At 37.3% G+C, this 14,605-nt stretch overlaps 2 protein-coding genes across 4 annotated transcripts in view; one reads left to right on the top strand and one right to left on the bottom strand.

Annotated features, from left to right (window-relative positions):
- Nucleotides 1–158: 158 nt before the first annotated feature.
- On the bottom strand, nt 159–13,685 carry gja5a (gap junction protein, alpha 5a). Of its 3 annotated transcripts, none has more exons than XM_079619401.1 (2): nt 13,399–13,685; nt 159–2,877 (listed from the first exon to the last, which is right to left on the bottom strand). In XM_079619401.1, the coding sequence occupies exon 2, from the start codon at nt 2,857–2,859 to the stop codon at nt 1,654–1,656; it is 1,206 nt and encodes a 401-aa protein (XP_079475527.1). In that variant the 5' UTR covers nt 2,860–2,877; nt 13,399–13,685; the 3' UTR covers nt 159–1,653. The 3 variants fall into 3 exon arrangements, with proteins under 3 accessions (XP_079475527.1, XP_079475529.1, XP_079475528.1); XM_079619403.1 differs by having other exon boundaries at nt 159–2,874; nt 13,399–13,653; XM_079619402.1 differs by lacking the exon at nt 13,399–13,685 and adding an exon at nt 3,017–3,127.
- gja8a (gap junction protein alpha 8 paralog a) overlaps nt 3,775–14,605 on the top strand; it is a 35,573-nt gene continuing 24,742 nt past the window's right edge. The window contains exon 1 of the mRNA XM_079619400.1: nt 3,775–3,925. The gene's annotated coding sequence lies outside the window, so the exon portion shown is untranslated. The remainder of the gene's footprint in view (nt 3,926–14,605) is intronic.

Below are 14,605 nucleotides of genomic sequence, written 5' to 3'. Positions count from 1 at the left end.
CCAAAACGTTATTTATTTATTTTATTTTTAAATAATATAAAAGTCTGACTAGCTGACGGTGTGCTGTAGGCTATACTGATGCTGCTGTAATAGCCTGGTTTGTAATTTTATAATGTGCACCAAAAAAAAACCTTCATCAAGCGTTTGTTATTAGTGCTAGGATATTTTATTGTGTACTGCAGTGCAAACAGTTCAGAGGAAATGAGACACAGTGGCTGCAATCATATGTGATAAATTAAGTATAAAGCATTAACTGTCAAAGAAAGATTCTAGACCAACTCTAATCCTCTGCCATAAATTTAAGTCTTGTTTCTACTTGTAAAAAAATAAAAAAGACTACATCAGGAGACTGAACAATAGGCCTAATGTTTGAATAGTCAGTGAATTATTTTCTTAAATTCTGAAACCCTCTGACAGATATTTTGAATGACCCTTTGAGAGACTAGATGAAATTGTTGGAATAGGCCTCTTCATGTTGACCTACATATTACAGACATCTATGAAAGTGCTAAAGTGATAAAAATAAACATTTGAAGAACAATTATTGTTCTTGGGGCAAGTAATGTTTACTAATAGAACACTTGAATAAACTTAATTTTCGTAAGGGGGGACTCGAGCCACCATCTCCGGCATGGGGGGTGCGTGCACAAACAAGGACACTAAATATCGCAGTCTCTAACGTCAGTTGCTAGTGTGGCTCTTGAGATCAGGAGAGTGAGGTTTTACCTTGAATAATAAGAATTTACCTCTCATTAGCTGCCAAATCCAGTGCTATTTTGTAAATATGAACCTTAATGCCAAACTCCTAATCAAAGTCATTGGAGAGTTATTTTGTTATTACATCTAAATACAGCCTCATTACTGTAACAAATAACTCATCCATGGTTGATTGCAGTAAAATATATAAAATAAGACACTTAATAGAATGCAGTGTTATTTATTTCACATATATTTCAGTAAATATAGCATCTCACATAATCTGTTCTGTAGTCATGTTATTAAAATGTATAAACCTTTAAAAAATCATATATGACATGTTTTTTTTTCTTTAAAGTGGCCTGTACAAAGTGTTGTTTTCTCCTTTTTTATTAAGATATGTTTTTAAGATATGTTTTAAGTGCATTAATGTTTTTTTGGCTCAAAAAGCATGTTTGATTGGAGTGTTTTAAATTACAGACCACAAAAACATAAATCATAAAATATGAACCTTATCACTGCGCAAAACTATCCAGTGCTATCTTGTAAATGTCACCAATTTATTTCAGTAGTCCTCTCATCTTCCATTAATCCATCCATTCATTCATTCATTCATTCATTTATCCGGTTATATCAACAGGCTTTTAGTCAGGATCACTTGATCCCACCCTATAAAAATCTACATACACTATAGCAATTACGACAACAGTTTCAATGAAACCATATTAAATGCTCTGATACAGATTCTCTCTCTGTCTTCCTCTCATTATCCATTATCCTCTTATTCATAGTGTTATTTAAACCCAAATGAATGAAATATTCCATCTCATAGTACCAACACACAAGCATAGCCTACTTTTAAATGCACATAAACATACACACCATTCACATCCACATCTCTCATCTTAAGGCTAGTTCACCCAGCTTCTCTTCCTCTGGGACATTCTGTTACCCAAGCTACACGGCCAGATCACTTTGTTTGATCCGGTTACTACTAGTACCACTGGTCTTGCTAAGCCGGCGCTTGTCTCTGGAGAATCCTGGTTGAGAGGATGGCGTTGAGGGGGCACTAGGTGCCATCTCACCCGGGACTCGAGCATCAGGGCTTCCGTAGCTCATCTGCAGGAAGTCCTCAGCAGCATCCAGGTCATCGTGGCTGTGATGATGCCGCTCGGTGGCCATGTTGACGGAGTTCTGCTGGTGGGCCAAGTGGTTTGTGAAAGGCTGGCAGGTTTGATGGATGTGATGAAGATGGTGAGAATGAAGATGCGGGGGTGATGTTGGACGTTGGCTTGACGCTAGGCACTGGTTGAAATCTGGGGGTGGGGTGCAGGTTTTGGAGGGACGTGGCTGAGCAGTCTCAGGCAGTTCCATCGGAATACTTGTCTTGCCAGGTTGGACAACAGAAACAACTTTGCTGTTTTTGATTTTGACGTCATTGGCATGTTTGACGGCATATTTTCTAAGACATTGCTTGCACTGTTTCCATCCGAGGTAATACAGCTCTAACACACTGAGGAGCAGTGAAACAGCCGCCACCACCAGCATGAACACAATGAAAACATTTTTCTCTGTTGGACGGGACATGTAACAGTTCACAGGGTTTGGGCATGGTGACATGTTACAAGGATAAAGAGCATTCAGGAAGACGCCGTACATCATATACTGGATCACAATGAAGGTGACTTCCATGACCAAGCGTATTATAATACTCATGACGTACGTCTGCAGCAGCGCTCCCTTCAGGCGGAACTTTGTCTTTGTATATTCGACTTTCTCTTTGTGTTCCAAATACTCCTTCTCTCCTCTTCCCTCCTCACCCTTCTCCTCTATCTCCCTCTGCTTCCGCTTCTCCTCCATGCGAACGATGTGCATGGCATGGCCCATGTAGATGAGGGATGGTGTTGATACGAAGACAATCTGCAGCACCCAGTAGCGGATATGGGCAATGGGGAAAGCTCGGTCATAACAGACGTTGGTGCAACCGGGTTGTAGTGTGTCGCACATGAAGTCGGACTGCTCATCGCCCCATGATGACTCTGCGGCCGTGCCCAGAACAAGGATACGGAAGATGAACAGAACAGTTAACCAGACCTTCCCCACTGATGTGGAGTGCTCCTGCACCTCCTCCAGAAAATTACCCAAGAGACTCCAGTCCCCCATCACTCCACGGCAGCACTACTGAGGCAGAGGGAGAAAAGAGAGAGCAAATAAATAAATAAATTGATTGGCGACAAGGTCAGTTAAAGCATGTTGTTAAAAGTCATGCATTTTCAGCTGTTTTGAAATGTTTAAATGTATGGATGATTATTAGGCCTACTGCTGAATATAATGAAAGGGGAGACCGAATGCATCCCAATTCAGAGGCTGCATCCTTCAAAAGCTGCATTAGAAGGCCGATTGAGTCACATGGTGCAACGAAGGCGGTCCCAATTCGAAGGCCTCCAAATTAATCATTTGTTTACCACGCAATGAAGGATACAACAGAGGAGTTTCAGCTCAAATATCTAATGATACAAATGTAAAAATGTAAAAAACCTTTAAATAGGTTAAAATGTTGACTGATATCTTAATAAGATTTGATTTCTGAATGTAATTTGGGCCTAATGAGTGGAGCTAGAATATCCCACCACACCCTATTCCTACCATAAACTCTATTCCTCCACCCATTAGACGTCAAGAGAGGTAGCCTAGAGCTGGACGTAAATTGACTCTGCAGTGACACTTGTAAAAAGGCACAAGAGGATAAAGGGAAATTTGTCTCTGCAAAGAAACTGTGCTTTTTATATTTAAAAATAAGTTACATTATATTGAATTAGTCTTGTCCTAAAAAAATAATATTGTAGGCATCTCCTGTAATGTTTTTGCGGAAGCTAATATTGTTTTTTTACTCTAACAAAATTTTTAATTTATTATTTAGTTAGTTAAAACGATTTATACATGGTTATATTGTGCATGTAGCCTACGTACTTGTTATTCAATAGAAAAATAAATCTGCATATGACCAATCATTGTGAGAGAGGTAACCACAAGCCAATCAGCTTTTAGAATCATTGTACGTCGTCATCAAGCCTGCTTGTGGTTAACCAGATGAAGAGAAAAACTTTAGTCGATATCGATGAATTCCAGATTATCGAAGAACCTCAGAAAAAGTGAGACTGAACGACGACAGGGACATATGTGTATGATTTCTGATTTCCCACAGTGAAGGAGTGGAGGATGGAGGCATGTGAGTAGATTGTATATGGAATGTAGCACTCCTTAGTCTGCAGATGGCGCTGCTCTGTTGTTTCTTCCCTGATTTAAAAAATCATTTTAATATGGTCCGGGTATATGGAAGGGGACGTATCAGATATTATTAAACTTATAATAACAGAGAGATACTGCACTTGATCTTAGTCATAAGGCCGAGGAGCGATATATAGGTAGGCTAGCTAAGCATTGTGTTGTTGATTTGAGAGATTAATGCGCCATTCATTGATCAAGACTAATATATCAAGAAGGGGATATCACTATTTGGGTCCTAATTATTAATAAATGTATCAAAATTAAACTGGCTGCAAGCTTATACTGTTATTATACGATCTTCACATGCCTCTCCATAAATTCCCTCACAGCTCTACAAGTGATCCCACCAATTTCTAAACCCAAAACTGACGTCCATTTTAGTTTTTTTGATGCACTTTTATTTTCTGGAGGTTTCCTGTTTTGTGTGTCATGTTATATTGTATATTTACAGTAGGGCCTGAGAGGGGAGCACTATGAACTTAAACACAGGGGTGACAGTTCTAATTTTAGTCTGGGCTGTCCCATTTTTTGGGTGGGATGGGAACAGTGGTCTTGGCAGGGTAGAGCAGGGCAATGTGATGCCAAGGGCCCTGAGAACTGCCCCTCTGAATGACCCTGTACAGGCCTAGATAGGGTGATAATTTTACCACTCTGCAGCTGTCTCCCAACTACATCACGTATGTCAGGCTTTGTGCTTCTGTTTTGTCCCTGTATGAGTGATGTGTCTTTCAGGACACTGCAGGGACTAACTGAACTTCTCATCACAGAGACAAATCAAACGAGATGACAGGGGTCACTGTTCCTCTATGTGTAGTATGACAAATACTAATGTCATATTGTCATTTAAACATAACAACAAGATATCCAGGCAAATGCTACCAGCCGAGAAACCAGACTGTTTTTTTTTCTTAAAGGTGACATATTATGCCCCTTTTCACAAGATGTAATATAAATGTATGGTGTCCCCAAGAATGTGTCTGAAATTTCAGCTCAAAATACCCCCCAGATTATAGTTTGTCAAATTTGCCCCTTTTTGGGTGTGAGCAGTTTTTGTGCGTGTCCCTTAAGAAAATGAGCTTCTGCTCCCCGCCTCTGTTCAAAAGACGGCCGATCCTTTACACAAGCTTCGGATACATACAATAAAAAAACACGTGAATAATCCAAAATCTCAGAAATGACCAGTAGCGTAGTGCAGCCTTACAGAGAGAGAGAGAAAGGTTGCAACTTTTAGACTGCACCTAGACGTTTCTGAATGGTTATGTAGTTGTTGTGCAGTTACATTGCTTCATCTTTTTCTGGGCGATTTCCGTTGAAAATAAAATGAATCCACTGACTGCTCTCTTGTCTCCTCTGAGGCTGGGACTCTAAATAGTGTTCTGTTCTCTTCTGTGCAGCCAACCACAGAACGGTTAGCATGCTTTGCTTAAACCTTTGCCATTGCGTTAGGATTGGTTACACTGTTGTCGCTTGCGAAAACCAAATAGTGGTGCCTTGGGTGGAAACGTGCAGATTAATATTATAATAAGATCCCCTTCCTACGTCACAAGGGGAGCGAAATCTGATCGACAAATTTTTTGACATGCTTGCAGAGAAAGGCTTACCAAAACAAAGTTACTGGGTTGTCACTTTTCACGTTTTCTGGGTTGTTAGATGCACCGGGGACCCAATTAGCACTTAAACACGGAAAAAGTCTGATTTTCAGATATGTCCCCTTTAAGACTATTTTCTTTATTTTTTATATTATTAAGGTATAAGGTCCGTTCACACCAAGGACGATAAAGATTTTCTAAAAATCTTTCTAAATATAAAAGAATAGCAGAGTCCACACCAGAACTATAACGATAACGGCACAGATAAACGATATCGTTGGAATCACTTTCAGAACAAATTTTCACAGATAATGAATGATAAAAGCGTTGACAGCCAATCAGATTTAATCCTTCTTTAAAGAGCTCAAGCATTTTAAGCAGCAGACGACAAAACTCCAGTGCACGCCTAAAATAAACGGAACGATATCCTCCACTGTTGTGAACGCTAATATAGTTATTATAGTTATCGTTGTTGGTGTGAACGGGCCTTAATTGGGCTTAAAAAAATTATCATTTGCAGTTTATGAAGGTAAATGAATCACCTTTTTGCAGTAACTGTTGAGTGAAAAGTATTTGGTTATGAAAAGCCACCACGTTGTTAGGGTCAAAAAGGGCAAAAAAATTGTATCTAGAAAGCTAAAGTCTTCATCAAAACAACTTACTTTACCATAACTAAGTCGTTCCATCAGTTTTTAATAAAAATATGATTTATTTTAGATATTTTGAGAGCAAAAACAAACACTTTCAAGAGATGCTTTTTATACTGTATATTCTATATTATTTATTGAAGTAAATACTAGTAAAAAGTGTCTTCCCTGTTCCTCTCAAAGGTGTCAAATGTGAGTTCAGGTATCAGGCAGTATATTAATCTTAGACATTAACATTAACACTGTCTAGTGTCGCTCTGTTTCCCAAAATAACATCAGTGAGCGCTGCCTCATTTCCGTAAATGCCACTCCAGTCCAGGCGCGTCAATCCGCCCTTAAATAAATCACTCTTAAATTCCAGTCATTCCGTAAAGCATCTTGTATGTCTCTAAATTTATTTTGTTAATCCTAAATGAAATTCTAACAGCTTAAACATTGAAAAAGCAGTGCAACAAGTGTGTTATTGTGTCTTTTGCTCTGACACACACATTGATCTTTTCTCAGGTTCTCCACATGCCTGTGTTAGTTGTTTCTTTAGCGCCAGTTAAGGGTTCCTCTGAAAGGGGTTTCAGTTTAATGCTATTTACAGGATGTTGTCACTCGAATAACCATTAAACCTCAAATGTTTTATGAAGCACTATCTGCAGCCATACTAGAGAGTTACCTTTAAAGTCTATGTGTGTGTTAGTATCTGACTGCCCTCTCACACCCATCCTGTACCAAACCCTAGTACCGGTCCTGCGGACAAATATGGACTGACAGTTTGAATGGAGGCCCTCCTACTTTTTTAGCAATGTAAAATAGTCAAAATGTCTGATCTCCCATTAATGTTTAGTGAAAGTTAATCCAGAAATAATAAAGAAAAAATAGAAAAAATAACAGGACTTTATATAAAGAGGCTTATTTTGTTGTACTCTTTTGTTGTATATTTATTGTATTAAATGGGCTTTATTATTATTAGTATCTTTATGCATATTATATTTTTCTTATTGTTTTCTATTTATCTTGGGAAATGTGAACCAAGTAGTTTATATTCCCCAATATTTTTTTTGTGAGATTGACCTAAATGTACTTAAGACGATGCATTTTAACATAATTCATTTCCTGTGCATGTCAGGTTCTGGTCTTTAAATGAGCTACTGAAGGGAAAGAGCAGTGGGAAGTTCACTGAACAATGAAACCTTAGTATAGTGTCAAATCAAATAATGAAAATTCAATGATCTGTCTTATATGTGCAGCAAAGCACCGGGCTTTATGAATAATCTTACCATCAAGCACTATCTGTCTTACAGAATGAGTTTATTTTATACACTGACATTTTACTAATGTGCAATGCAATCTAGTTCATAAAGACATACTGCATTTTTGTCCATGATGTTCAGTCAGTGTCATGAATGCATGCAGTTTTTGCATTTATTAGTTTGTTTTAAAATGTAATCTATATACTTTTTTCACATCAGATGCTTTGGAAATTTGGTCATTTCAATGGTCATTCAGTGACGTGAACTCAGCAAACCCGTGTGCTATGTTGTGTTGGCAAAAGCCTTTCGGAATGGCATCGGTGGGAACGGAATCTTAGACATGAAAAAAACCCTGAAGAAAATAACAGTAGGACGGAAGTATCCTTCTGATTCACACTGACTGGGCGATCTCTGTTGCCAGTGTGTGCTCTCTCTCCTTCTGTCTCTACATTTTCCTTTTTTTCCATCTTCCTTTTCTTCTTCTCTTAGGAAGCAATTTCAAACAATATGATTTCCTTTAGACTTGCTACTTTAAAGGAAACAAGTCTCTTAGGGTCTCCAAGTGCAAGGGTGTTTACTTTCCCAAAGAGAGCAAGAGAACGACCCGAGATAAGAGTTCATTTGTGCTGATTATTTTTCATCTGGTTAATGCACAAAATCGTAAAAACCCAAAAGCTCTTATCATGAGGTATTATGAGAGGTCAAAGACTGCTGTATTTCCTGAAGGTAGCAAACAATGGGACTTCAGTCCACACACACGAGTTGGTGAGATGAATGACAGACAGGAAGAACTTTCACCTGTTCTCATATGATTTTCTATTTGTAAAAGGAAAGACTTGACATTGGTCACTGACCTTAAAGGTCATATATATACAGTACGGGTCAAAAGTCTGGAAACATTACTATTTTTAATGCTTTTGAAAGAAGTCTCTTATCAAGGATGCATTTATTTGATCAAAAATACAGAAGAAAATTGTAATATTGTGAAATATTATTACAATTTAAAATAATGGTTTTCTATTTTAATATACCTTAAAATATAATTTATTTCTGTGATGCAAAGCTGAATTTTCAGCATCATTAATTACACCAGTCTTCAGTGTCAAATGATCCTTCAGAAATCATTCTAATATGCTAATATGGAACACATCTAATCTAATATGGAACCTAAATACTTTTTTTCAGTATTCATTTAAAATAAAAATCTTTTCTAACACTAGAAATCTTTACAATTTTTTTTAAATCAATTTAACACATTCTTCCTGTGTGAAAGTATTAATTTCTTTCAAAAAAAGAAATAAAAAAAAATACTGACCCAAAACTCTTGAACGTCAGTATATTGTTACAAAAGATTTCTATTGAATAAATCCTGTTCTTTTTTCCCTTTTTTAAAACTTCTTATTCATCAAAGAATCATGAAAAAAGGTATCACAGGTAATATAAAAGAATATTAAGCAGCACAACTGTTTCCAACATTGATCATAAATCAGCATATTACAGTGATTTCTGAAGGATCAGTAATTATGCTAAAAATTCTGTTTTGCATCACAGAAATAAATTATATTTTAAACTATTTGAAAATAGAAAACCATTATGTTAAATTGTAACTATTTCACAATATTACTGTTTTTCTGTATTTTTGATCAAATAAATAAAGGATTGGTGAGCATAAGAGACTTCTTTCAAAAACATTACAAATAAAAATAGTGTTTCCAAATGTATATACTGTATATTATGTATAAACATTACATAAGTTATGACTTGCATTAAACACCCATTTTCTGGCCTTTTTTTAACTATTTGATTTGGAAAGGTGCTAATGAATCAGGATCTGGAAAGCTTTTCAAAAGTCTTCCTGAGCTTCTTTTAAATTGTTTGTTAGGAATCATCAGAGCTTCCCTTAACCCTCAAGGATTCTTTTGCTGTTCTTTATGACTCTAAGGCAATGTCAAACATTCAATAACAAAAATAAACTTAGAAGAACATGCAGCCTCGCGCTTCCATTTGCATCAGTTTAACAAGCTGGGAACATTGCCACGACACTTTTGAAACATTCTAGTAGCACTTCACAAAGGTGCCAGGCACTGTTGGCAAGTGATGGCATGCTGGTTTTTGTCACAGTGATCATGTCGCTGCGGGCACACGGATACTCACACCATAAGAGGCTCTACAATGCCCACGCATGAGACCGACCCCTCAACTCTGAATAAATATTTATTCAAGCCCTTTCCCCTTAACCTGATGTCAGGGACTACCAGAATCAGCATGACACCACAGACTCTAGTCACATCTTTATCCCAATATAACCGGAGTTGTAAACTAGGCAAGACACAAAGACAAACACTGTGGTTTATATAGATCTGATTATAAGTTTGCATGATGTGTATCTTTTTTTTCTTTTTTTTTAAATTAGAGGGATCATAAAAATTGCTTTTATGAACAAATAAAAGCAGTTTTTGCCACAGAAATGTACTGTTTAAAAGTTTGGGGTCAGTAACTTTTTGTTGTTGTTGTTTTGTTCTTGAAAAATTCTAAGTTTTATTCAGCAAGGAAACATTAAATTGATTAAAAATGGACAGTAAAAAACATAATGTTTCATAAGATTTCTATTTCAAGTAAATGCTGTTCTTTTGATTTGTCTGTTCATCAACATATCCTGAAAAAAGCAGCACAACTGTTTTAACATTTGATCATAATAATAATAATAAATATTTCTTGAGCACCAAATCAGAATATTAGAATGATTTCTGAAGGATCATGCGACACTGAACACTGTAATGACTGCTGAAAATTCAGCTTTGTCACCACAGCTTTGGAATAAATTACATTTTAAAATATATTAAATTAGAAAATAGAACAGTTACTTTATTAACATTTCACAATAGTACTGTTAATTGTGTTTTGATCAAATAAATGCAGCCTTGGTGAGCACAAGACACTTCAAAAACATTAAAAAATCTCACCGACCCCAAACTGAACAGTAAAATTATTTACTATTTTGTCTTTAAAAATATATGTAAACATCTGTTATGAAGCTGCTTTAGCACAGTAATAAAATAATAATAATATATACAGTATATACAATATATAGCCTATTAAAAAAAAATAAAAAGCTAAATCTTACAGATTCTCTGAGGGGAATATAAAGTTATGTGAGTAGAGGTGTATGTAAACTGGGCATACTTATATATTATCTCAGTATCAATAAAACTTAATGCTTGAATGTCATAAACATCCATTTAAACGCCATGCGGTAGTTGACTGCTTATCTCTGAAAGAGAAGGACTGTGACTGCAATTAACCCTGAGTTAATATCTTTTTAAACCATTCAAGGGCCATTATTAACCATAGTAAAACAGACTTTTGTAGTGTTATAAAATTTGCAGTGTCAAATGTATACAATATGAATCAAGGTAGTGCTTGGATGGATGTTACAAAGAGACAATCATAAGTTAAGTTGCCTCAGTCCGTGCTTGCTTACGGTAACTAATTAAATATTCATACACGTTGTAGAGTCACGAGAATATTCTAGAGAATAGAATATTAACCTACAGTTTAGTGTGAAATTAAAAGGGCAATGGCACTTGCACAGAAGTACAGAGGAAAATACAGTGAAAGAAGAACTTTGTGAAGGAAATTGATTCAGTTTCTTATGGGGAAAGCAAACTATCATCACTTCCAATTGAAGTCTAAACCTGTGCATGCACTTGTGTTGCTGGACTTGAACTTGCATACCAATGCTAAACGTGTGCTTTTAGACAGAACAACTGTTTAAGCCAGACATTCCCAGACTGACACAGGCCGCTTTAATGAAGAGGTCAAGGATGAGATGCTGAGTTAAGCCATATGAAGTAAATCCCCCTCTCCCACTGCAGAACCCCATTATACACACACTGACACCCGCACATATCAACACGTCACCTGCCATCCAGTGGGATTCCTCATATGGACCATGAAGACAATCCTTCTCTTCTTGTCAGGCTGCTAACTGTGTGATGTGTTTCCTTACATGGCAGTTATGTTTGTCTCTTCACTGTCAAAGCAACTGTATTGATCAGCCAATGTCTTATTATTCAAGCCAGGCACCACTTGACATGTTGCACAGGGCTTTTGCACTTTGTAAATATGACTTGTGAGTGGGATATATGAGAGATATAATATATTTAACACACAGTGACCCTTAATATGTTTTTGGACACTTGAGCAGTGCATAAAAATGCGTTCGACAAGTTTAACACAAAAACATGGCTCACAATAGAGTTGGGTCTGCAAAAAGTTCAACATAATTGAATTGCAGTTGCAACTTTTATACTTTTGATACTTAATTAAATACTATGTAGGTTAATTGGGACCACCGTATCTAATTATATAAGTATAAAACTGCTTATACATTAATCACATGTCAGGTGTCAGACACATCACTTGTCAGACATTCTAAATCCGATTCAGAATCGATGAAAACAAGCTCCGACAGACGCCAACTGACCCCGACAGGGTAACACACTGATCCGACAAAACCCGACGAAGTGTCTGTGGCCGTCTGTCGGTGCAGCGTGAATTGACTTTAATTCACATTTCTACTTAAAATAGACTAGACAGACAGTCTGTCGCTGAAGTACAATCAAAATCACAATCCTTTATGATGACAAAAGCAAAAGTGCTAATCAGAAATGATCGTTCCATTAGAATGGCTGTAGATTCTCAAGCAACAATGATGTCATAGGGCCCTATCTTGCACCCAACGCAATTGACTTTGAACACCGACGCATGTATCATTCCTATTTTGCACCCGCGCACAGCGGACTTTTCCCTCCACAGACGCACGTCGGTAAATTAGGGAATGAACTTGCGCTCGCGGGGGCGGTTCAGCGCAAAGAGGAGTGTGTTCCGGCGCAAAACTGCCCTGGTGCTATTTTCCAGTTTTAGAAAGCAATAGCGCCACAGACCAGGAAAAAAACAGTCTAAAGACAGTGGCGCGTTGCGCGTTAGTGATGTGGTATTTTAAGGGCGCGTGCTTGGCCATAATGCAGTGTGTTAACGCGCATACACTTTGATTCTCTAATAATTATAAACAGACGCAGCAGTTTTCATTTTTGCAAATCATACATTATTACAAGGAAAAATATTAACACACGAGGGAGGTTGTGTCCGTGAAGATGTGAAAAAGATACGCCTGTTTAACCGAAGCTAATTTGGGTGGGTTTCTCCCATCATCCCCAATGTCACTTCTCTGTGTTTTACAGCCCTGACGAGAACGTCGGTCTCTTTGGCTGTGAACTGCTCCTGGCGTGCGCTGGCAAATCCGCCGTTATAATAGCAATCCGCCGTGGAACAAGCGCGTCTGCTCTTAAAGGGAATGTGAGAGGACGCTCTGATTGGTTTATGTCACGTTACGCCCAAACCACACCTATGAATAATGAAGCTACTTCAGACCAACCCCTTTTAGATTTGCGTCGGGCGCAAGAGTCATTTATCCGCCGGGAAAATAGCAGCAGCGCCGGGATCCGCCCACAAAGTTACTTGCGCTTTGACACTTGCGTTTCAGATCGTTAAAATAGGGCCCACTATGTGCAAATGTGATTATTGAGTAGCCTACTTAATTTTAAACTTTTATGTTAATGTTAAAAAATGTATGTAGTATGTATGTCTACAAGCAAAAAATACAATTTAAAATGTGTAAAAAATTACATTAAAAAAATATTTATACATAACTTAATATTTAATTAGTACATTAATAAAGGCAGTGGTATTTAATAATTTAAAATAAAAATATTTCAATATTAAAAAGATAATAAAACCCAATAATCTATTGTTTTAAAAAAACAAAAGTACAGCATTCTGCACATACCTCAAAATCATGACACAAATAAAACAATAAAATCTTATTTGACCCATATATCTCTTAAACAATTAATGTTATGTATAAAACTGAATTACCTGTGTGACTGCTGATTTATGAGATCGTCTTTGGTTGAGTGTGCTGTGGTCTTGTCCTCTTCAGATGAATGTGTGGGCTCCAATTCTGTGGCCCGGGGTCCTGTAGACGCAGCCCAGCTCTGATGTCTGTATGACAGAGGGAAATACTGATGAAGTGATGAAGATAAATGACAGTGTATTTCTATAGAAACACACTAGCAAGACTGTAGTTCAAATACAGCACAGGCCCCCTCGTGCCTGTCCCACTGTGGGAATAAAGCACAAATGTGGGACACTGAGAATACTGGGCCATCTCAGGGAGTGTTTCAATCCACACACACTCTTCCTTTTCCTCCTCCCCCTCTCTTCCTCCTTCCCTCCCTCTCTCTTTCTAGTTGCCCCCACCCCAATCTACCCCCCCCCCCTCCCCACCACCACCACCACCACCATGCACTTGGTGTATAAGAATACCACCGTGTAAAGAGAGGAAGTGAGATTGTAATTGAACACAATGGTTGTTCTTCTCAGGCTGTTCACTTGTGCTGATGCGTTGTGCTTGTCACTATTTTATGTGATTGTTGAAATTTTACCCCTACCCTGGTCAATAAACCTTTTCATGCGATAACCACACAAACATGTCTTCACCACATCATGCACTTCCACACGTACACACATGACCTCAATTTTTACAGCATTATGTATATATTTATATAATTGTACGATAAAATAGTGCAGATATGTTTAGCATGCAAAGGCACACTGGTTTAAATCCTGATGTGATTTAACTCAAATAATTTCTTAATAAACCAAGGAAAGTTTCAACTGAACAGCCAGTAATCACCGTGGAAAAGCAGCTTTAATATTTTGATCATTTATTTTGCACTATATAAATTGCAGTGAGGGTAGGTATAAACGACTACTTTGCAAGATACGTAAATGCAAATGATCGATTGGATACACTACAATCATCCATTCACATGGTTATTTGTAAATGAGTCACAGCATGATAGATGTAAATACTTTTTCTAAAGCAAAATAATTGTACAGAATACAACCCAAGCTCATTGGAAAAACTTTCCTATGCTGGCATTTATGTAAAATGATAATACATTGCTTCTTGCATGTTTTGCAACCCTTTCAAAGTAAAATGTCCAGTGAGTGGCTGTAAAAGCATGAAAAAATGGTTTAAAACACTTTATTTTATGAATTCTCACTATTAACTAGTTGC

Source organism: Phoxinus phoxinus (genome assembly GCF_949152265.1).
Source record: "Phoxinus phoxinus genome assembly, chromosome: 7".
In the NCBI taxonomy this organism is placed as follows: Eukaryota; Metazoa; Chordata; class Actinopteri; order Cypriniformes; family Leuciscidae; genus Phoxinus; species Phoxinus phoxinus.
This window is presented reverse-complemented; position numbering and strand designations above follow the sequence as displayed.

Excerpts from the sequence above, each read along its gene's own strand:
- gja5a (XM_079619401.1), bottom strand. The coding sequence starts at position 2,859 with ATGGGGGACTGGAGTCTCTTGGGTAATTTTCTGGAGGAGGTGCAGGAG.